The following is a 21,856-nucleotide window of genomic DNA, read 5'->3' as shown; positions in this document are numbered from 1 at the left end:
AAGCTCACGTGTGAGGAGAACAGGCAGCTTTGAGGTGACTGAGACAGAAGAATTCTCTCCAAGGTTCCTGCAGGAAGCAGGGCTAAGAACAAATGGACACATGCAATCCTCTGCTTCCACTGCCACAAACTCTCAGGCTTTTCACCTAGACACACATTCCAGACTAGGCTCTCATGAAGCATTTACTTTACTCTCCTTCTTCCTGGCTGAACCCCCCTCCACCCCACAGAGAAAGGAGAGGAAAAATCTCCAGGATCCAAGAGAATGCATCCCCCAGCAGCCTCCCCCGAGGATCAGACCTCCAGGATTAGCAGCCCATGGAGGATCCTGGGGCACAGCACCCCATTCCTGCCCACTGGGATTTTAGTTAGGGATGGAAAGTGTTGACAATCCCTTACTCACCACCTTCTCAACACGGCTAGGTAGGACTACGCTGGCCAGAGGGATACTAACAGGGAGTTTATTGGGCTGCACTGTGCTCAGAGGAATACTGATAGGGAGGCTGGTGATAGTTTCTCCATTACTCACAGAGGTTTTCTCTCTCAAAACCTGTAAAATCAAAAGAGAAAGCAAAATTCTTACACAGGATATTGAAAAAGTTTTTTAAGGTAATGAAAAACTGCTCATTTCTATGTGTGTGTCACTCCCCCACTCATTTTTTTTAAGGAATTACAGGACTAGGAGCAATGACTGTACATCAGACAGGGCAGGCATGGAGCAGCTTGGTTACCAGCACCAGGCTCCTGGGACAGCAGCATCCCACAGCACAGAAATGTGTAAATTAAAGCCACTGCTGGCCCCAAGCATCAGGAAAAGAAAGCCTTAGGCAAACTCATTTCCCTGTGTTTTGGTTACAGCTCTGTGAAAAGCACTCAGATGTCAGATTTTTTATCTTGAGGGCCTCTGTAGCAGCCAGATGCATTTCCATGGCAACCTGCTACTGCAGGGCACCTGCTGCTCTGTGAGCCCCAATATGCTCCATGGCTGCACCAATTACATGGACCATATTTTCCACTCTATTTTTATAACTATGAAAGAGCCTCCTTTCCCAGTTCAAGCAGACACATGCCAGATCTAGCAACAGTCCCACTGCATTACTGGTGCTCAGAGAGGAGCACATCTTCCTCTCCCTCTGACCAGCTCTGATTTATTGCATCACACCCACTGTATTTTGTGTCATTTCCCATGCCAAGCTGGCCACAGAACACAGCATTCCTTCACTCCCCAGTGTGGCCACCCTGCCCTTTGCTGCCCCAGGGGCAGCAGCAGATCCTTTACCTTCTCTCCTGCACTGGGTAAGGCCGCGGGGGAGGAGGGCCGAGTTTCCTGAGGACTCAGCTTTATGCCATTTGCAATTCCAGGGCTTGGATAGGTAAGGCCATTCTCTTTGACATGCTCAGCTCTGGAAGAGAGATGCACAATTGTCAGGATACAAAAGCCAGTGACAAGGAATTCCTGTACCATACTCGAGGCACTGCCCCACCTTATTTACCCCATTAGCTCTCATCACTCATTTCTGCAAAACAAAACTTCTTAAAACAGATAAACCTCCACTTTGAAAAAATCTTTCCACAGTCTAAATTCCCAGTGCTATTAACACCAGCCACTACCCTCCTTGCCCATCCTTCTCACCTCTGTATCTCATTAGCTGTTGCCTTTCCATTGACCCCGTGGTCCTGATTCAAGTGTCTCCGCAGGGCGATTTTAGCAGGGGAGAACCTGGTGTAATCTGGGAGGGACAGGCTGGTCACCTTGTCTGCCTTCTGCCTGCTGCTGTGGTTGGGGGTGCAGGGCACGATGTCTTGGTCCAGGTGGCAGTTGGGGTACTGGGGGGTGTTCTGCTTGGACGAGGGCCGGCTGAAGGCATGCTGGAGCTCATAGGGGGTGGCGTGGCCGTTCATGGACAGCTCGGGGCTCATGCCATTGATGTGGGGCATGGGGAACTTGGAGCACTCCAGCTCCAGCTGGAACCTGCCGTGCTCAGCCTCAGGGTCACGGCTCAGGTGGCTTTTGCTGTGCAGCTGCACTGACAGGGGCTCCTCCGAGGGCGTGTAGGACTTGAGCTGCAGCAGCTCCTGCTGCCGCTGACTCTTCTCAAGTTCCACGATGCTGATCTTTAAATGAAGAGGAAAACAGAAATTAAAGACTACACTTAACAATTCTACCATATTGTGGAATTTTTCTTCCAAATTCTCCTAAGTAAAAGTTTCCCTGCTTCTGGGAACAATGCAGAACGAGGGACCCAAAGTTTGAGAAAAAATTTCTGCTCTAAGCTTAAGACCAAAAGGCCCAGGTGAAGGGAATGGCTCAGAGACCCTGAGAAAGAACATTTCATATCTTAAGACCAAAAGGAAGATATCCCAAATTTACAGAGAGAGTGTGGAGTAACTTAGTACTGCACAGTCACTCTATGCCAAGGCATCCAGCAAAAGGCTGCAATAGGCACTATCACAGGGAAAGAAAAGCTCTTCACACAAAGGAGTTTAATTCCTTGTCACTATGAGAAATGTCACTCTGGGGGAAATAATTCCCACCCTATCCCTGGAAATGTCCAAGGCCAGGTTGGACACTGGGGCTTGAAGCAGCCTGGGTTGGTGGAAGGTGTCCCTGCCATGGCAGGGGTGGAACTGGGTGACCTTTAAGGTCCCTTCCAACCCAAACCAGTCTGGGATTCTGTGATTCTTGAACTAGTACATGAGAGCATACATGAAAATCATCAGCTTGTGATTTTTAATTATATGTAATGATAAACCATGATTCCTCCTTCCACAGCATCACCAAGGAATCAGATCATGGTATCTACTGCCTTTACAAGTTAACCACGCCCTTATTTACTAAAATCCTCTAATAGAAAATTCAATCTCTGTGGGAATAAAATAAAAATAAACAAAAAAGCAGCACCTGGTTCATCCCTTCCCATCATGTTTAGTGTTAACACCCATAACTGGCCCATTGCCCAAGAGCTAGCCCAAACTGGTGACCCTGCGTTTGTTTCTTGCACTCTACCTGAAGTTCCAAACAATGCTTTTGCTTCTCAGAAATCTGATTCTTCAAGGCCTGCTTCTCTTTCAGCAAGTTCTCCAGTGACAGCGTTGACCAATCCAGCTTCAGTTCTTCACACCGAGCCTTCAGCTGCAGGGACACACAGGGACAGGGACACACAGAGACAAACAGGTCAAAACACAGCTCTCACCTCTGCACACTGCCTGGGGCCCCAGCTGGAAGCAGCAATTTTTCACTGAATGTGCAAGAACCCTTTAGCCCACTGAAAAGTTCTCCCAGTTTGGTGCTGGGAAGTGTGGCAGGAGGTGGCCTGGCTCTTTCTAAAATAGTGTAATCCCCCACCCTCACGGCTTCCACATCCAGATATTCCCTTCATCTATCTCCTGAGGGAGCTCAGCCTGGAGAAAAGGAGGCTCAGAGGGGCCCTTGTGGCTCTTCACAACTCCCTGACAGGAGGGGACAGCCAGGGGGGTCGGGCTGTGCTCCCAGGGAACAGGGACAGGAGGAGAGGGAACGGCCTCAGGCTGAGCCAGGGGAGGTTTAGGTTGGAGATGGGCAAAATTTCCTCACTGAAAAGGTGGTCAGGCATTGGCACAGGCTGCCAGGGCAGTGGTGGAGTCCCCTCCCTAGAAGTGTTCTAACAAGTGGGTGTGACACTTGAGAAAGTGGTGTTTTGGTGACCATGGTGGTGCTGGTTGATGGCTGGACTCAATGATCTTACAGACCTTTTCCCACATTAACACTTCCATGACTCTCAAGGTTTGAGTTACAAGATGGGCACCACAGGAGTTATGGCCAGAGCAAGCCCTGCACAAATTTCCTGTCCAGCCAGAGCTAGACCCAGTGATATCCCAAGCTGTTTGGGGACACAGCTGAGGCCAGAGGCAACCGCCACCTCAGGATTTGCTATGGTGTAAATCAGAGGTAAAAAAGGACTCCCTGCAGGTCTCCCCTGCCTCTGTTTCAAAGGACCCAGAGCAGCTGGATGATGTCTTAGCCCACAGCTCATGCCCTGCCCTCAGCCAAAGGCAGCACCCCCTGTTCCCAGCCCAGGGACTGGACCCACCAGCTGCAAGCTCTGGTTCCTGAGTTCACTGTTGTCCTTCTCCAGCTGTTTTGTCTGTTCTTTCAGCTGCTGGTTGTGAGCAGAGATTTCCTTCTGAGCCTGGATCAGGTCATTGTATGTCAGAGCTTTAACTCCCAGCTAAAAGGTGAAGGGTGAGATCAGTCAATAAGGTCCTGAGACCCTCATTCCTGGTGATTGTCCCATTCCCAAGTGACACTGAGGAGATCTGCAGAACTCTGCAGCTCTCAGGACCCCTCCCAGCATTCTCCAAGGCATTTTGTGGCTTCTTGGGGATAACAAGGAAGGACACAAGGACCTTGGAGCTGCTATTCCACCCCTTCAACTTTAAAACTGGCATTAGGCTTTATCAGCCAACAGAACTGGAGAGCAGTCTGTGGAGAGCCCCCACATTTCCTCCTGTGCTCCTGGGCTTGGATGGCAGCACAAACAGAGTTTCTTTGAGCAGCAGAGGATGAATCCTTCACCAACCACACAACTCTGGTCTGTCCCCTCCTTGTGCACCGGGCACACAACAATTCCAACAACAAAATCAAAACATAACCAGAGTGTGACACAGATTGAGCCTGATCTGCTGCTAAGCAGAGGCTGAAGATCTGAATCTGCTCTGGTCTTACTTAGCTTGACCAGAAATGCTTGCATGCAGCTGACTCAGAAAGATCCCCCCCAGCACAGAGGTACCTCATCAAGCTTCTGCTGAAACAGGCGTTTGATTTCCTCTTTCTGGGCCTGGCAGTGGGTGAATAACTGTTGGGCTGTCCCCTGCAGCTGAGCATTCTTCTCCTGGAAGAGGGAACAGTGACAGAACACACTTTTAGCACCAGCTGCAGCATGGGCCATCTCAAGGAGAGGTTTGTGGAGCACTTCAATGAAGGTGGATGCAGGAGAGCTCATCCAGCCGTGCCCCAGACTCCTGAGAGCCTGGATTTGTTGGGGTGTGATACTGGTGGAGTTAAGCCAGCTGTAAAGAGCTTTTAAGTAGATTTTTCCTCCTGTATGGTAAAATACAATCAAGGCAGTCTTAGAAACTAATTTTTATCCTCCTAGTGCATGGTGAAGCAGCAGCAATAATCACAACACAGAAAAGATTATCTGCATGAAATCTGCTCCCAAACTGGGAACTGGCTCCAAATCCCCAGAGCCCCAGTTCATAGTTTCCCTGTCCAATACCCATGGAAGAGATGCAGTAAATGAAAATACACTGGGGGGGAGGCAGGAGGAAAGTCCTAAATAAGCCAAAACCAGTTTTCCTACCTGTGCTACCATTATTTCAGGTCACTCCTGCCACTCACAGCACATTCCCTGCCCAGAACATTCCTTAACCAGACCCTGCTCCCTCGATCCGTGGCCATGCACAGCAAAGGGCAGGATAGGAGTGGCTGAAGAAGCTCATTTACCCAGCCCCAAATGCAGGATTAGTGCAGCAAGGACAGGGAACTTTGGGATTATCCTGTTTTCCACCCTGTGCTGCTGAGACCAAGCAGGGATTGCACAGACTGAGCCATGGCTCCAGGAGAAGTGGGGAACGAGGGCAAAAAGAAAGCATCTTGATCCTTTCCAACCTTAATAATTCCAGGATTCTATGACTGATCTTCCAAGGAGGGAAGCAGCAGTGCTGGAAATTCCCCACATGCAGGAACACAGAGACCTGGCTTGGGAAAACAGTCCCTGCAATGCTAAAGGGGCTGTTCTGGGGGATGCTGAAAAATCATTTTTGTTTTCAACAGGAGGCATTTCACTCAGCCTTCCCAGGCACTGCAGGGGCTGACAGATCCATCTAAGGGCACTCTGGGAAGCAGCAGCTGATTTAAAAATCATTATTACAGAGAGATTATCACTGTACTTGAAAACCTTCCTGTAAGAGGGAGTTACTGAACAGACCATACCCAGCCCCTCACCCAGCCAAGTTCTGCCTCTGTGAGGTTTAATTTGCCATGTAACACTCCATTAAAAAATATTTTCATACTGAATTCCTCATTTTAACGTTTAAAAGTGTGGAGCAGCTGTTGGACACCATCACCAAGCGATGACTTTTCCACACTCATGATTCATTCTCTGTGCAGGGCACAACCCTTGCTCACCATCATTTCTTTTGTGCAGGAGAGAAGTTCACTTAGTGATGACTTTCCTGGCAAGTGCAGAACAAGCAGAAAAATCTGCTACTTAAGGAAAAAGCTGGAAGTTCTAAGTACTGATTGACTGTGAAAGCAAATGGAAATAACCACAGAAAAAGAGGTTTACGTGAACACCAGATCAGCATCGACCACTTCTCAGTAAGGTATGGGGTGGCACAAGTTAATCTCTCTCCTCTGGAGAGTTCCCAATATGAAGAACACAATAAAAAAGCCCTGTAGCTTTTTTCTAACTCTCTCACAAAGACTACAGAGAGAAGGAAAGCTTCCACAGGGAATGCCAAAAGCTGGACCTGGACAGGATTCCAGATTGGTTTGGGTTGGGAGAGACCTTGAAGCTCATCCAGTGCCACCCCTGCCATGGCAGGGACACCTTTCACTGTCCCAGGCTGCTCCAAACCCCAGTGTCCAACCTGGCCTTGGACACTCTCAGAGATCCAGGGGCAGCCACAGCTGCTCTGGGCACCCTGTGCCAGGGCCTGCCCACCCTCCCAGGGAACAATTCCTTCCCAATATCCCATCCAGCCCTGTCCTCTGGCAGTGGAAGCCATTCCCTGTGTCCTGTCCCTCCATCCCTTGTCCACAGTCCCTCTCCAGCTCTCCTGGAGCCCCTTTAGGCCCTGGAAGGTTTTAACTGGAAGTTCAAGTTAATTGCTGAGCATTATGGGGCTCCTCCACAGAAGCATCAGGAACGGACTCTCATCAGGGCCAATTGATACAGCAATGAAATCATTCATAACTGAGACAAAGCAAGACAAGAAGGTGTTCAGGCAGGAGATCTCCTCCCTCTGCTGGTGGCTCCATGGCAGGAACATCCCAGTGCACAGCTCCAGGACTCCTTCCCTTTTCACATTTCCCAGTCCATTATCTGGGACATTTACACTTTGCCCATCAGTGCAATCCAACACATTCAAATTATCAATACCAAGGATACTCTGCTAAATCCCCATAACAGCTAGTGACAGTTTGGGTTTCTTAATCCCTATGAACTGTGGTTCATAGAATCCTGGAATTAGTTTGGGTTGGGAGGGACCCATCCAAGGCAGTGTCCAAGGCCAGGTTGGACACTGGGACTTGGAGCACCCTGGGACAGTGGAAGGAGTCCCTGCCATGGCAGGGTGGCACTGGATGGGCTGTAAGGTCTCTTCCAAGCCAAACCAGTCTGGGATTCTATGATTCTAAATCAGCATTGTCAGGTGGGGGCACAGAGGGAACAGGGGAGGTACAGCTCTCTCATTTTACAGATTTAAGCACACAAAAAGTAAGTTTGCAACAAAATCTCCTGGCAGCTGTTCAGCCTAAGCAGGACTGGTGTATATGCACACAGTTCCCATCTCCAGCACACTTCCCCACATACAAGGAACTTAAGAGTCAGGTAATTTTGTTTAGAAATGTTAAAAAGTGACACCCACCTTTTCCTGCTCCAGTAACTGTTGCAGACTTGCTTTGTACTGAGGAGTTTTCATGTATGCCATGAACTGCATGTACTGGATCTTAAATGAGTCTGCAAAATAAATCAGATGAGGAATTTCAGCAGAGAGCAAGTGCCATGGCCCTGTTTACCCCCATTTCCTCCCTGGCCACCTCTCCTCACTTGTCTCTCCCTTGCTTTTGATTTGGACTCTAAATCAGATTAAGCCATTGAGGATGGATTTAAGAACATGCTGTAAATCCCTCTCCTAGCACAAAAGGAACTCTTGGATCCCTCAGATCCAATGGAAGCCATGACAACAGATCCCAAGAGGCACAGGAAGGTGCTGGGGGCTGAGGGTGTGCTTGCATGAGCAAAGAGGAGCTGAGTGGTTTTAGAGCTCTGTAAGCAGAAATAATAAAAGAAATGAGCTGCAGGAGCCAAACCAGCCCTGAGCTCAAAGCACTCACCCAGAACCAACACAGGGCCTGCTCCTCCTCCCTCCACACACATGAGGAGTTCTACACCCAGTTTACTCTCCCCTCCAAGGAACACTTGGCTTCTTGTTACCCTTCATCTCCAACAAGGACCCTTCCTCCTCCCCAGCCCTTTTATCATTAAAGGAACCCCAGGGTTAAGCCCAATCTGCTGCACAAAAGAGGCACTACCTGGTGTGCACAAACATGCAGGAAGCTCAGCCCAGACAAGGGTCATTGTCCCCATCCACCCTGCCTCAAAACATTCCTCAGAAACACTCTTGCCACAAAATATCCCTCAAAAATCACTCTTTTTTTGCCACAAAATATCCCTCAAAAAAAAAACCAAACACTTTTTTGTCAAAAAATATCCCTCAAAAATCACATTTTTTTTTGCCACAAAATATCCTTAAAAAAAATTGCTCTTTTTTGTCACAAAATATCCCTCAAAAAAAAAAAAAATCACTCTTTTTGCCACAAAATATCTATTTAAATCACTTTTCCCCCCTCTCTTTCTTTTCAACAAGGAATCAGCCATAACTGACACAACAGCAAGAGAGCACAAGTTAAGGACATCACTGAAGCCCTTGGTCCCCACATAGACAGGACCATTCTGACAGATTCCCAGAGCATCCTGGACTGGTTCATGCCCAATGCCAAAAGCCAGAAACAGCTGGAAGCAGAGGATGAAAAAAAACAAAAAACCTCCAGGTTTTCCCTTAAATCACTTCTTGCACATGAAGTGCATTTTCCAACCACACCTTTGTGACCTCAGACTCTCAGACAGGACCTCATTTACCAGCTCTGGGTTCGGCAGAGGAAATGGAGTGGTGTCACCCAGGATTAAAAGAATGATTTCATTTAAAATAAAGCTATTCCTGACTATTCCTGCTAATCCAGGCTTGCTGCCTGCTGTGCCAAAGGAGAGCTGAAACAACATCAGATAAAAAATACAGAGTAAAACACCAACTTCAGCATGAGGGAGGACCTTGTTGTGATGCCAAAGGATGTGGGGCAGGCAAAGGAAGGTGGGGAGGAGATAATCCCCCTCCTGCCCCATGCAGAACCCCAAAGGGGAGGTGGGCAGGCCAAGGGCAGCCTTACCTAGCAGCTTCTGTAGTGCAGGGGGGGTGGGTGTCACCAGGAGCTGGTTGGACGAATGCCGTTGCACTTTAGGAGGTAGTTGGTAATATGGGCTATGAGGTGACTTGTAGGCATCTGGAGAGACACAAACACAACCTCAGGTCAGCACTCCGTGTTTGGGACAAGGACAGGAGCTTTGCCACTGGAAACATGGCATTTGTCATGAGATCCAGCAGCTTAGTCCACCTACACGCTGCTCCAAACTCTTTGGAAGGGTCTGTGATCCATCCTAAGAGAAGCAGCTGAGACATGGCAGCAGCCACAGCTCAGCCCCAGCTGAGATATCCCACAGAGAGATCCCACCCCAAACCCCATCAATACATTAATCACACCCCCATACCATCAATACATTAATGCCATCATCATTAACACATTAATCACCATCACTACGTGAATCCACCCACATTCCCATTAACACATCCATCACCATAAATCCTATCACCATCACTTCAAGGGCAGCTTTGCTCTGGTGGCAACAGGAAAGTTATGCCACGAAACCAAACTCAACCTGGCAATAAAGGCAAAAACCATCATGTCCAGAGCTTCAGAGACTTATCCAGGCTCTTCCAGCAGCCCTGCACTCACCCTGAGGAGAGGATGAAGATGTCTGGGAGACAGTTTGAGCATGCAGAAGTTCTAGTGCAGTTTGGTTCTTCTTGGTCTTGCGTTCAGTACTTGCTGTGTTCATTTTCTTGGGGCGCCCTCGTTTCCTCCCTGCCATTTTCCTCCCTTTCTTACTCAGCTTTTTCTTCCTGGCCTTGGAGGGAGATGGCTTTTTAACAGAATTTGCTGCAGCTTTTTCTTCTTCAGCACCAGAATCCTGAGAGATTTTGAAAAACTTTGGTCATTTCTACATCCATATGCAGCATTCCTTTTCAGCAAACATTAATAATGGTGTTTAACTTTCTGAAAGGAAACTGATGCTCTGTAGTTCCATAACTTGCCAGGGAAGTGGACTTGCTTTGGATAAGAGTTGTGCCCAAGGGGTTGTGTTCATTCTCTTCTAGACTTATTCATCAAATAAAAGAAAATGCTGAGGGAGAGGAACTTCAGGCAGGATTAGGTGGAATATTGGGAAGGAATTGTTCCCTGGGAGGGTGGGCAGGCCCTGGCACAGGGTGCCCAGAGCAGCTGTGGCTGCCCCTGGATCCCTGGCAGTGTCCAAGGCCAGGTTGGACACTGGGGCTTGGAGCAACTTGGGACAGTGGAAGGTGTCCCTGCCATGGCAGGGGTGGCACTGGATGGGCTTTAAGGTCTCTCCCTGGAAGTGCCCAAGACAAGGCTGAAGAGGGCTTGGAGCAGCCTGGGACAGTGGAAAGTGCCCATGGCAGGGGTGGCACTGGATGAGCTTTAACGTCCTTCCAGCCAAACTCTCCTGTGATTCTGTTAAATCTGTTCCAGCTGACAAAAGCTGATTATTCATCCTTCCCTGACTACATTCTTCAACTGAATTTCACTCAAAACTCAGAGTACAATCAATACTTTATATTTTTGGGCATGAACAGGCACTGCATTTCTCACAGCATTACACAAGAAAGGAAATGAGTCTTTGCAGCAGAGACTCGGCACGCTCTGAACTCCATTCAGTGGGCTGTGACTCAGGGACAGCTCTGCAAACTCCTGCTGGATGCAAGCGAGGGTGGACAACCAACTATTCATCCTGCAACACCTTTTTCCTTTTTTTTTTTTCCCCAGAACTAGTGATGCAGCTCCCAAGTGCAGCTTTTATTAACTCACTCCATCATATTTTTGGGCACAGCAACAGCTAGAGCAGTTTGTGTGCTCAGAGTAAAAGCCAGCAGCCTTCCCACAGAGCCAGGCTTCTCCTGACTCAGAGCATGAGCTCATGCACAGCCACAGGAAACACACTGAGTGCACAGAAATGCAGGATGCTCACCTTGTTTTCTTGGATCTTCGTTGGAGTCGTTGTGTTACTTTTGTTTTCTCTTTGTTGACGACGTCTAGCTGCCTCTTGTTCCTCCTGGGGAAGAGGGGTGGGAGATTTCACCATTTGCTCATGTATTTAGCACTTTTTAATACAGATCACCTTGTTTCCCAGCTTAGTTTTCCACAAGAAAAGGGAACAAACTTCCCCTGGGCTCAGGCCACACTCAGGTGACAAGTCCTTTTCCACCTCCAGAGGGGATTAAATCTCAACCTCTTCCCTTATTCTCCCCTCCCAGCCCCATACTGCTGGATCAGGTTTCATTTGGACTTTTAAAAATTATTATTATCATTATACATTTCAATAGCTTTTCCACATCCCTGACATTTGATGGTGACACCCTAAAAATCTTCCATGACTAGAAATAGCAAAGCCATTAATCATCATCTAATTCAACTTCAGCCAATTTTATTGAGGTGACTAAGAAAAAACAAAAGCAGCATTTTTTTCACTTGATTGACTCCCAGGCTGACAGGAATTTCCTTGTTAAGAGAAAATCTCTTTTTCTCTCAGGAAAAAAACCTTCTTTCAGACGGGAAATTTCCAAGAGCTCAGTCAAAGCCCTTCCTGCACCTTCCAGGTGAGGTTTAATCTGCATAAAACTTCTGGAAATTCCAAGACACCTTTGATTTAAGCACATTATCAACCAAACCAGTGGCAGGTTTAAGTGTGAAAAGCAGGGAAGATCAGAAGCACCCTGACCCCTTTTTTATTTTTTCTCTAAGACGTCTTTTTTGTCTCAAATTTGAGTGGAGCAATCTGAAATAATTCCCCTTCAGAGCCCCCACATGTCTGTTCTTACAGAGCCAGCCAGCCTGAGGATGAACATTCACCTGAAGTTTTAAATTAAGTGGCCTCACTTAATTCTCTTCCTGGGAATCCATTGATTATTTCAGGTTAACACAGCCCTGCACAGTCCCAAAAATCCTCTGGCATTTTAATTCCATGTGTAAAAGCCTAGACTGCAGCAAATGACAACTCACTCTGTGCCTCCAATGGCACGTCCCAAAAGGAACATTTCAGAGCATTGCTCAGCTTCATTTCAGAAACTGAGCACTGGGACAGATTCAAACCATCATTCCCTTCTTTAATTCCAGTTCTTTAATGAAGAAATAGCTCATTACAGACCTCCAGTGCAAGGTAAAAGCACCTTGGGGCTGCCCCATTAATTCTCTATTAGAAATCCCTTGGACATGATTGAATTAGTGCTTGATGGCATCTGAGACTTCCCTTCAATTAGCTCCATGTTCTTTGCCTACCAAGGAAATCTGATTTCTTATCAATTCTGTCCACCTGTGATTAAATTCCTCACAGTGGCTGCTCCCTTAGTTTGAGTTTTCTACAGAAAATGATTGAAACTTACCCTGAGTTTTGGATTTTTGAGACTAGAAAAATAGTTTTCAAGCTGAAAATAGAAAGAGAAGAGAGTCATCCTCAAACCCATGACAGATGAACACAGAAGAATAAAATATTAGCTTAAAATTTAGAACTGCAGAAATTCTGACTGCTTTGCTTCTGATAAGCTACATCAAGAACCATTTACATTTATTCTTTCAGCCACCCAGCCTGTTGTGTAACAGGGTATAATCCAACCTCTACAAGGCTTTATCATCCCCACCACTGCCTGGCCTTGTTTTAAAGCTTTGTGTCACATATCTCCCCTCAGCAGAAACTGATTTTCAATGAAGTTATTTCCACTGAAGCTGCTGCACCCTCATAGTCCATCATTTATCTTCACTCTGGTACATTCCTGAACAAAAGCTTTATTAGACTACAGCCGAGTGAGGAAAACAGCCTTACTATCACACTGCAAAAACCTTGGGGTAGGATAAATGATTTGTCCATCAAGTTTTCATTTCCACAGGGTTTGCTGGGTATTACAGGGGGCCTGGGGGCCTTTTTTGTGGAGGGTTGGTGGGCTTTTTTTGGTGGTGGGGGGGTGTTGTTAGGATTTGTTGTTGTTGGTTGGTTGATTCTTGGATTTTTCTTTTCTTTAATTAAAAAAAAACCAAAACAGTGAATGCTTCACTATTCTTATGGAGCTTGGGCTGTTTCTACAGCAGCTGAGAATTTTACTGAAATTGAGATTTACTGGTTGAATATGACTGAATGAAATGGTCTGCACCACAGAGGAATCAAAGCCCCACTGAGTCTTTCCTCTGTGAGGAAATTAGAGCAGGAGACCTCAATTCTGAGGAGCTGCAGAAGTAATTTTATCAGTGAATCTCTGCAACTTCAGTAAATCAACACTTCCCCAAACCCCAGGGTGTGTGGAGCAGCCAGAGGGGGTTTCCACACTCAGGTGTGTAAATCCACAAAGGGACATGAACACAAAAGCAAAGCAGAAGGATGTGGAGCTGGGAAATGCTGCCCTGGAGCAGCCAGAGGCTCCTGGCCCCATGGCACCCCTGGTACTCACTATGGTTCTGTCAATCGTGTGCAGGTAGTAGGAGACTGGCTTCCCCGTCCAGGACACGGAGCCCTTCAGTGGTGACAGCTCCACAACCCTCATGATAGTGCCAATATCTGTGGGAGGAGAGCCACGTTAGGGGAAAGCTCAGCTGAGATCAGCCAGGCACCAAGAGAGAGAAATCTGGTTTGCAGATCCTACAGGAAAACACTGCTGGGAGTTTGAAGGGAATTCCTTCCTCTCCTGCTACGTGCACCCCACAGGAAGCAAACATGTGGGACGTGTACCTTGCAGCCAACCATCCCAGAATGATCTCCTCACTTCTGGCCAACAGAACTGTGTCCCACACGACTTTTCCAAGGAACAACACATATGTGTGACAGGACTGAACTGAACAGTCCCAGAACATCACCAGCTCAGCCCCTGTCAGCTGCAGCTGCCCCATATTTGGACTGGGCACAAACATGTTTTGGGTTTGCTTTCTTGTCTATATTTGTTTTGTTCTTCAGAATTAATAGCTATGGGATGTGCCTTTAACATTGCCACAGCCACTGAGTGAGTGGCAGGGCTGCAGGAGAAATTATGGCACGTTTCTAATTAAACACAAATAACCCAGAAGAGGCCAAAAGCAAGGTTTGGGATTCAGCAACCTCAACCACTATTTTAACCACATTTTAATACTTGTTTTCATTTGTCCCAACTCTTTCCACATTTCCACTTCTTCCTACAGATGGAACTGCTAAGGACAAAAGTGGTATTGAAGGAACTGGTGCCTCCTTGTTAAAGCTTGATCTTTTCCAGTGTTTTGTATAAATTATTGAAGTGTTCATGCTCAAGATCAGAGTATTTGATAGACAGGTGAGACATGACTCAAGTCATGCTCAGGCACCAAAAAAAAGCCTTGATGAATAAAAGTATTATGAAAAGCCTTGTGGGGCAGCACAAAGGCAGCAGTGCAGTGACATTCCCTGTTCCATGTGCAGGATACTGACCATGGCAGAGGATGCCATTTCCCTGGAAGTGTCACTTGGAACAGGTTGCTGCAACAAGCCCCAGGCTCAGCACATCCCACACAAGCTCATTTGATGTTGGTATTTCCTAAACATAATATGGTCTCAGAAAGGGATTAAGCCCTAAAATATGTGCACACAATTCTCTCTGTTAGTAGCATGCAAAGATATATTTTTTTTGGTGGCTTTTTATCTGAATCCCTGGAAGTTTTCTATTGGTGGAAATCCCTTTGCTAAGCCTCTCCTCCATCCAAACCCCAATTAATCATCTGAATATAATTTTAACATCAGCATTTCCATTCAGCATTAAATAACTGCTGAGATCTGAACCTTCAGCATTCTAGAAAACATTCCAAATGAATCCATGCTGGGGTGAGAACTGGACTGGAATAAAGATCGGGCTCCACTGACAGTCATAGCCAGGGCTGTTCTGAGGTGAAACAGCAGCACATGCTGGCCTCAGTCTCCCAAATGCAGAAGAGAAGGGAATGGGAAGAATCCAGGAAAGAAAAGGCTTGAGAGGCCAAAGCCCTGTATTTTAGTGGGCAGGTCTAATTTAAATCTCTCCAAGTGCATTCTTGGATTTCCTCAAGCTCTGGTGGGCTCTGCAAGAGGGCCCAAGCTGCATTCAGGTTCTCTTTGCCTCATTAGCAAACTGAGAGCCTGATCTGGGCTCTCTCGAGGCTTGAGGACTTCCAGGAGCACCATTCCATTGTTTTTCACTTCTATTTTCTAATCCATGTCTCCAAAGAATTGGCAGTCCAGCACCCAAGGGTCAATAAGGTTCCAAACCACCAGTGGCCCCAGAAGAGAAATTTCAAACAGAGAAGAAAAGTGCAGGTTTGAGCCCCTGATGTGTGCAACATCCAAAAGAATTCCAGCTTAAAAATAACTCCCAAAGGCACAATTTACTTCACGGCAGTCCAAAAATTACTATTCTGCAAAAGCAGTTTAGGCCAAAATTAGACAGCACAGCTTGAGATTTGGAATTCATCGAGTTGCTCCCCACGTTTGCACAGGGAGGGAATGAGGGGGATTTGATTTAGGGAAAATTTAGCACTAAAAACAGCAAATACATATAAAGCCCAGCTTGGACTGCTCTTTTGCTTGACAAATTTCATAGAATAACCTGAACTGGAAGGGACTCACAGAGAATGTCAGTCCAACTTCTGCACAGACACCCCAGTTTCAACAATGAAAGTCTGAAAAAGGTCAAAAGCATAACCAACCCCATGGAATGTCCCAATACCTCCTTAAAGTGCAGCTCACGTCCTTGCAAAGGACAACACTGCCAAACATCAAGTCTGGCGTGTTCAGAGCAGAAGGAAAACACGACCCAGCGTTGGCAATAAACCAGTCCCAGGGCCTGGGTGTGTCTGGGAGGGGTTTGTTTGCTCAATGCACAGCACAGGAGATGTTCAAAGTGAAACATTTCAGAGAATCCTGGAATGGTTTGGGTTGGGAGAGACCTTGAAGCTCATCCAGTGCCACCCCTGCCATGGCAGGGACACCTTCCATTCTCCCAGGCTGCTCCAACCCCAATGTCCAACCTGGCCCTGGACACTGCCAGGGATCCAGGGGCAGCCACAGCTGCTCTGGGCACCCTGTGCCAGGGCCTGCCCACCCTCCCAGGGAACAATTCCTAATTCCCAATATCCCCATCCAGCCCTGCCCTCTGGCAGTGGAAGCCATTCCCTGTGTCCTGTCCCTCCATCCCTTGTCCCCAGTCCCTCTCCAGCTCTCCTGGAGCCCCTTCAGGCCCTGCAAGGGCCTCTCAGGTCTCCCTGGAGCCTTCTCTTCTCCAGGTGAGCACCCCCAGTTCTCCCAGCCTGGCTCCATAACCTCTAAGCCTCAGGAATCCTGACTGGTGGGATTTATCTGCCTGGATTTAGGGTGTAAGGAACTCCACTGTGAGCCACTGCAGCTCTGTGTGCCTGAAGAAATCGAGCACCCTTGAACTCTTTATTTCTCTTCAGCTCTAAAGCTGCCCAGACAGGGACACATTGATGGAACCAACAGCAAAACACAACAGTACAAACCCATTAGAAGTGTCTGCTCCTCTCTTGGGTAACGTTTTTTAGATTGATTTTAAGTGCCTGTCACTTGGTGTGCCCTAATAATCCAACAGCATCTTCTACTTAAACAACTCTAAACAGCAGTAACATTCCAGACATTTTCAGATAATGAATATCCACAACTGTAATGAACAATAAAAAGGGCAATCATACCACTCAAGTTTCGACTGTTAATTCTAAAATTTAGAGGTGCAAAAGGTTTTGAGGACACAATTCTCCCACCTGGAAAAAGGAGAAAAAAAGAAAAAGAGAACAGTCAGCTCCATTATTTCTTCTAGAAGTAACTGCTTATTAAATATAACCCAGTACAGAGCCCTAAAGAGCTGTCCTTTAAAACTGCCCCTTGTATAGCATTAAAAAAGAAATGAATCCCTTAATTCTCATTCTGACAGCTCCAAGAAAGCCAATATATGATTCCTGCCAGGTGACACCTCAAGGATCCCTTTAAAATGACAGCTTTGAAACACTTGTAAAAAAAAAAAAAGAGCATGTTAATTCTCAGTGGCAATCTAAAGAAATTTAAATTATCTCTTTCCTACTTGGGATCTTTGATACACAAACCCCCAAAGTCCTTTTATTTAGAGGCCACTAATCTCCATTTCATGGGTATTTGGGGTCATTCAGCAGAGCCTGAAGCACAGTCTGGGAAGAGGTATGAGGTCTCATCATTGTAAAGGGTTCTTGAACCATCCCTACCTTCCCTCTGCTCTCAAGCCACCATTAAGCAAGTTTGAAAACTAAAAAATAATCCAGCTAAGTTAAAGAAAACATCTTAAGTTTGGGGGTTTTATGGTTTGCAGCCGAGTCTAAAAGTCACATTACTTATCACAGCACAAAGTTGTGCCATGGGAAGTCACAGCTGCTTTGTTCCCACCACACATTTTTCTTTTCAGAAATTGTTATTTCTGTCTTTTCTGCCACAGCCAAGTAAAATTGTTACTTATCCCAGTGTCTAAGAGCAAAGAAAAGACACAGAGGGCAATGGAGAGAGCATGATGGGGTTAGTGGGTGTCCCCAGCCTGTAGTGTGGCTTCTCAGGAGCATCCAGTGACAGTGTCCCTGTTTTTATGGAATTGTGGAACCATGAAGGTTGGAAAAGACTTTTAAGACCATGAAGTCCAACCATCAACCTGCACCACCACCATGCTCACCATTAAACCCTGCCCCCAGTGCCACATCCCCACAAGTCTGGAGCATTTCCAGGGGTTGGGGACTCCAACATTTCAGTAGTCAGGAGTTAACACCCACCACTGAATGTGACAACTCTGAACAGAGAAGCCAGGAGTGAACTCTGTATGGAATTGCAGACTGGCCTTCCAAAGCTGTGCCTCTGCAGTCAAGAATCATGGAATGGTTTGGGTTGAAAGGATTATAAAGCTCACCCAGTGCCACCCCTGCCATGGCAGGGACACCTCCCACTGTCCCAGGCTGCTCCAGGCCCTGTCCAGCCTGGCCTTGGGCACTGCCAGGGATCCAGGAAGTTTGGCCTTGGCTGTTGGGTGTTTTGTGGGCCCTCAAACGAGGGAAGGACAGACCAGCAGCTCCTCCCACCCCAATCCTGCTCCAGAGTCTCCCCAGCAGAGGCGATGCTCCAAGGAGCCAGGCAGGTCTGGGCAGACACAAAGGTGGGAAGTAGAAATCCCACTGTGATGCAGACACTTGGCCCCAAGGCACAGAACAAACCCCAGGGCCTGGCTTTGCCAGCTGGAACCGAGCCTCCCTCCCACCCCAGCTCCTACAGGAATCAGGAAACCAAGTGAAAAACATTTCCAGTGTGATTTACCTTCCTTCATGTTCGCAAAGCGCTCCTTCAGCTGGTGATCCACCTCAGGCCCGAAGGCAAAGTTATTCACAAAAATAACACTGCAAAGCAATGATCCAGTTAGAAATCAGGGAGCCAGGAACACCCCACAAGGACCCCCAGTCACACCACAGCCACTTGGAGCCTTCCCAGTCACTCCTGCCATGGACAAACCTGCTTGTGCTCAACTCTACAGCTCCACAACCTAAAATATGGAGAGCAACACTTAGCACTTAATCCCTTACTTCTTGATGGGGACTACAAATACTACAGCAAAATATCAAAATGTATTTTAGAATCATAAAATGGTTTGGGCTGGGAGAGACCTTAAAGCCCATCCAGTGCCACCCCTGCCATGGCAGAGACACCTTCCACTGTCCCAGGCTGCTCCAAGCCCCAATGTCCAACCTGGCCTTGGACACTTCCAGGGATCCAGGGGCAGCCACGGCTGCTCTGGGTAATCTGCTTCTCTTCCAGCTCCAAATTCCTGCTAATGCCAGAAGACAGTGACATCTTAGCTCATTTTCCCTGTCCTAAACCTAGCACTTCAGCCCTACCCACAACAGAGGAGTTGCATCTTTCTTTCTGGGTTAGGAATTTCAATGAGGAGAGGAGGGGTGTTCCTGGAAAAAAACAATCATATGGAAACAAAGAAATCTGCACAGAGGTAGAATCCCACAAGGGATAAAAGGGCTTGGGAAAGAAACAGAACATGCCACAGATTAGAAAAGAAACACTCCTTTAGTTTTAAGGTCTAATCAGCCCGGTCTAATTGTCCCTGATGCTCATTTACTACCAGGCTGCAAAAAGAGTCCTCAACACCTCTTGGAAGTGGTTGAGCTCCCTGCTGAATGAACATGTCAGGGGAGATTTGGGATGGAGCTCAGGGTGCTGGGCACTGCCCAGGCTCCCCAGGGAATGGTCCCGGCCCCAAGGCTGCCAGAGCTCCAGGAGCGTTTGGACACCGCTCTCAGGGATGCTCAGGGTGGGATTGTTGGGGTGTCTGGGCAGGGTTGGACTCGATGATCCTGAGGGTCCCTTCCAGCTCAGGATATTCCAAGATTCTATGGAGTACAGAAGCTATCCTGGCCTATTGTTCCCACATGAAGAACTGATTTCTTTTCTGAAAAGCTCCCTTCCCAGTGCCTCCACACATGAAACGTGTTCAACAAGGACACAGAGTTTAAGAGCAGCAGTCAAAGCTATTAAAAACCACGAATGAAAAAAATGTTTATGCACCAAGGGAAAAAAAAAGTTATTCTTGCTACGCCTTGCTCTTGGAAATTCAGGAAACCCTGCCTGGCAAGTAAAGCTAGCAGGGGTTTCTTCCTTCTCCTTCTCATGTGCCAAAAAAAGGCCTTGCAAAAGAGCCAAACATATTAATGGGAATAGAAAACATCCAGGAGAGGAAGGGGAAAAGCCAGAACCTACAGATACGTGTTTTTATAGTGTTCACTCTGGCACAGAATTCTGTGTGAGCGTGCAGGGCACAGGAACCCCGAATCCCCCTTGGGCTCAGCCCTCATTCCAGGAGGTTTTGCCAAGCCACAGGCACAGGGATCCCCTGGAATACACAGAGAACCATGTCTTGGTACCAGCCCCATCCCTGGAAGTGTCCAAGGCCAGGTTGAGCAGGACCTGAGATACAGGAAGGTGTCCCTGCCCATGGCAGAGGTGGCACTGGATGAAATTTAAGGTCCCTTCCAACCCAAACCATTCCAGAATTCCCCAATCCTACACCAGAGCAAGCTGGAGCAACACTGAGACACACAGTGAGTGCCATGCCACACAAACCAAACATCTCCCAGCACTTCTGGGTGCAGTCAGAGCACCTGCAGCCAAAAATTTCTCAAAAAATTTTAAATTAATTCTGAGGAAAGTTGCCCAGGCAGCAGAGGATTGTGCACTTGGAATAACAAGCAACAAAGCCAAACCCAAGTGTGCTGCAAGGCTGGGACCAGTCTGTCCATAAATTAAAAGGAACCTCCAGAAGAAAGTGAGGGACAGAATCCTGCAGGAGTCACCAGCCTGGCAGACGCCTCCCCCAGGACCTCAAAACCAGAGCTTTGGGAACAATCCAGAAATTGCCACAACTCTGAAGGCTTTCAGAGCTCTCTCTGAAAACTGCCTTCCATTCCCCCACATAACAGGGTGGCCCAGAAGGTCATATAAAAATAAAGAGGTTTTTTCCTACCCATAAGACTGAAAGAATGCAATGCTTTAAAAATACAGATGACTTTTATTGCTTTTAACAAATTTACTCCCTTTCTCCTCCTTCAGAAAGGAGCCCAACCCTCTGCGCAGTTCTCCACATAAATAAATCTTCAAGACAATTAGTTTAAATGAACTTTCAATTTAAGTTGGAACAAACTCACTTGGGTATTTTCCTTATTATTAGAAAGTGAGCCTATGTGCCCCAATAGCCAAAAGAATGAGCATTTTTTGCCAGAATCCCTGACATGAACTACAGGGATATGTAAAACAAATGAAGATTTGTGCTCCTCTTATAACCAGAATTTATCTTGGATACACCCTTGTAGGGAATATCATGGGATGTGCACTCACTTCTAGTCAGAAAACAGGATCTAAAGAGGCCAGTGTAAGAGTTGGCAGATAGACTTTGGGTATTTGCTATGGAAATTCTATATAAAAACCTGGCCAGCCTCCCAATTTCCATTATACAAACTCCCAAATATCCAGCTCAGAAAGCAGCGTTCAGTTGCTGTACTGTACCTTGTGTTTGCAATCCTCTCTCTCCATTCTTCTGAGAGGAAGTCACCTCTTTCCAGCTTTAAACAAGACAAAGAACACAGAAATACAGAGGGGTTAACAGGGTTCCCTCCTGCTCCCTTTCAGAGAGGGACAAAGGTTGCACCAGCTCCCTGATCCCACAACAACCAGGGACAAATGAAACTTTTTGGAAGCCCAGAGGTGGAGCAGGGACAGCTGACCCTGCTCATTCCTCAGACCCCAGAGGTTTCTCCCTCCCTGCTCCCACCCTCAGGAAGAACAGGGAAGGGGCTCTGGCTGCTCCATGGAGAAGCCAGAAGTGCTGGCACTCATTGCAAAACTGAGCAGCAAATGTCTCCTGAAGGCCCCCACATCTGGTATCCCCCCTCAGCAGAGGGAGCTGAGCATGGACTGGGAACAGCTCCTGCTGGGAGCCCTGGCTCCCAATTCAGGCTCCTGCTGCACTGCACAAACAAGAATCTGACTTTTGTGGTGCTAAATAGAAACCTGAGCACTTCCAACACTTTCAAGTTGGAATAAAGGCCTTGTTTGAAAATAAATACAGTTATTACTTCAGTGGCTTGTGGAGCACCTTTCAAGTCCCAGGTGAACACAGAGCTCTTGAACAGACTGATG

General features: G+C 47.2%; 1 protein-coding gene across 1 annotated transcript in view; it reads right to left on the bottom strand.

The window, feature by feature from the left end:
* The window catches only part of DOT1L (DOT1 like histone lysine methyltransferase), a 69,504-nt gene that overhangs the window by 11,512 nt on the left and 36,136 nt on the right, over positions 1–21,856 (bottom strand). The window contains exons 8-22 of the mRNA XM_062510117.1: positions 21,224–21,279; positions 18,473–18,552; positions 16,843–16,911; positions 13,614–13,720; positions 12,558–12,599; positions 11,105–11,230; positions 9,835–10,069; positions 9,211–9,324; positions 7,632–7,723; positions 4,769–4,870; positions 4,070–4,207; positions 3,007–3,132; positions 1,636–2,114; positions 1,279–1,408; positions 403–549 (exon numbers count right to left, since the gene is read on the bottom strand). Coding sequence (XP_062366101.1) covers positions 403–549; positions 1,279–1,408; positions 1,636–2,114; positions 3,007–3,132; positions 4,070–4,207; positions 4,769–4,870; positions 7,632–7,723; positions 9,211–9,324; positions 9,835–10,069; positions 11,105–11,230; positions 12,558–12,599; positions 13,614–13,720; positions 16,843–16,911; positions 18,473–18,552; positions 21,224–21,279 — 2,043 coding nt within the window. The remainder of the gene's footprint in view (positions 1–402; positions 550–1,278; positions 1,409–1,635; positions 2,115–3,006; positions 3,133–4,069; positions 4,208–4,768; positions 4,871–7,631; positions 7,724–9,210; positions 9,325–9,834; positions 10,070–11,104; positions 11,231–12,557; positions 12,600–13,613; positions 13,721–16,842; positions 16,912–18,472; positions 18,553–21,223; positions 21,280–21,856) is intronic.

Source organism: Cinclus cinclus, chromosome 28 (genome assembly GCF_963662255.1).
Source record: "Cinclus cinclus chromosome 28, bCinCin1.1, whole genome shotgun sequence".
Taxonomy (NCBI): Eukaryota; Metazoa; Chordata; class Aves; order Passeriformes; family Cinclidae; genus Cinclus; species Cinclus cinclus.
Note: the sequence above shows the minus strand (reverse complement) of the source record. Positions and strands in the feature narration are given on the sequence as shown.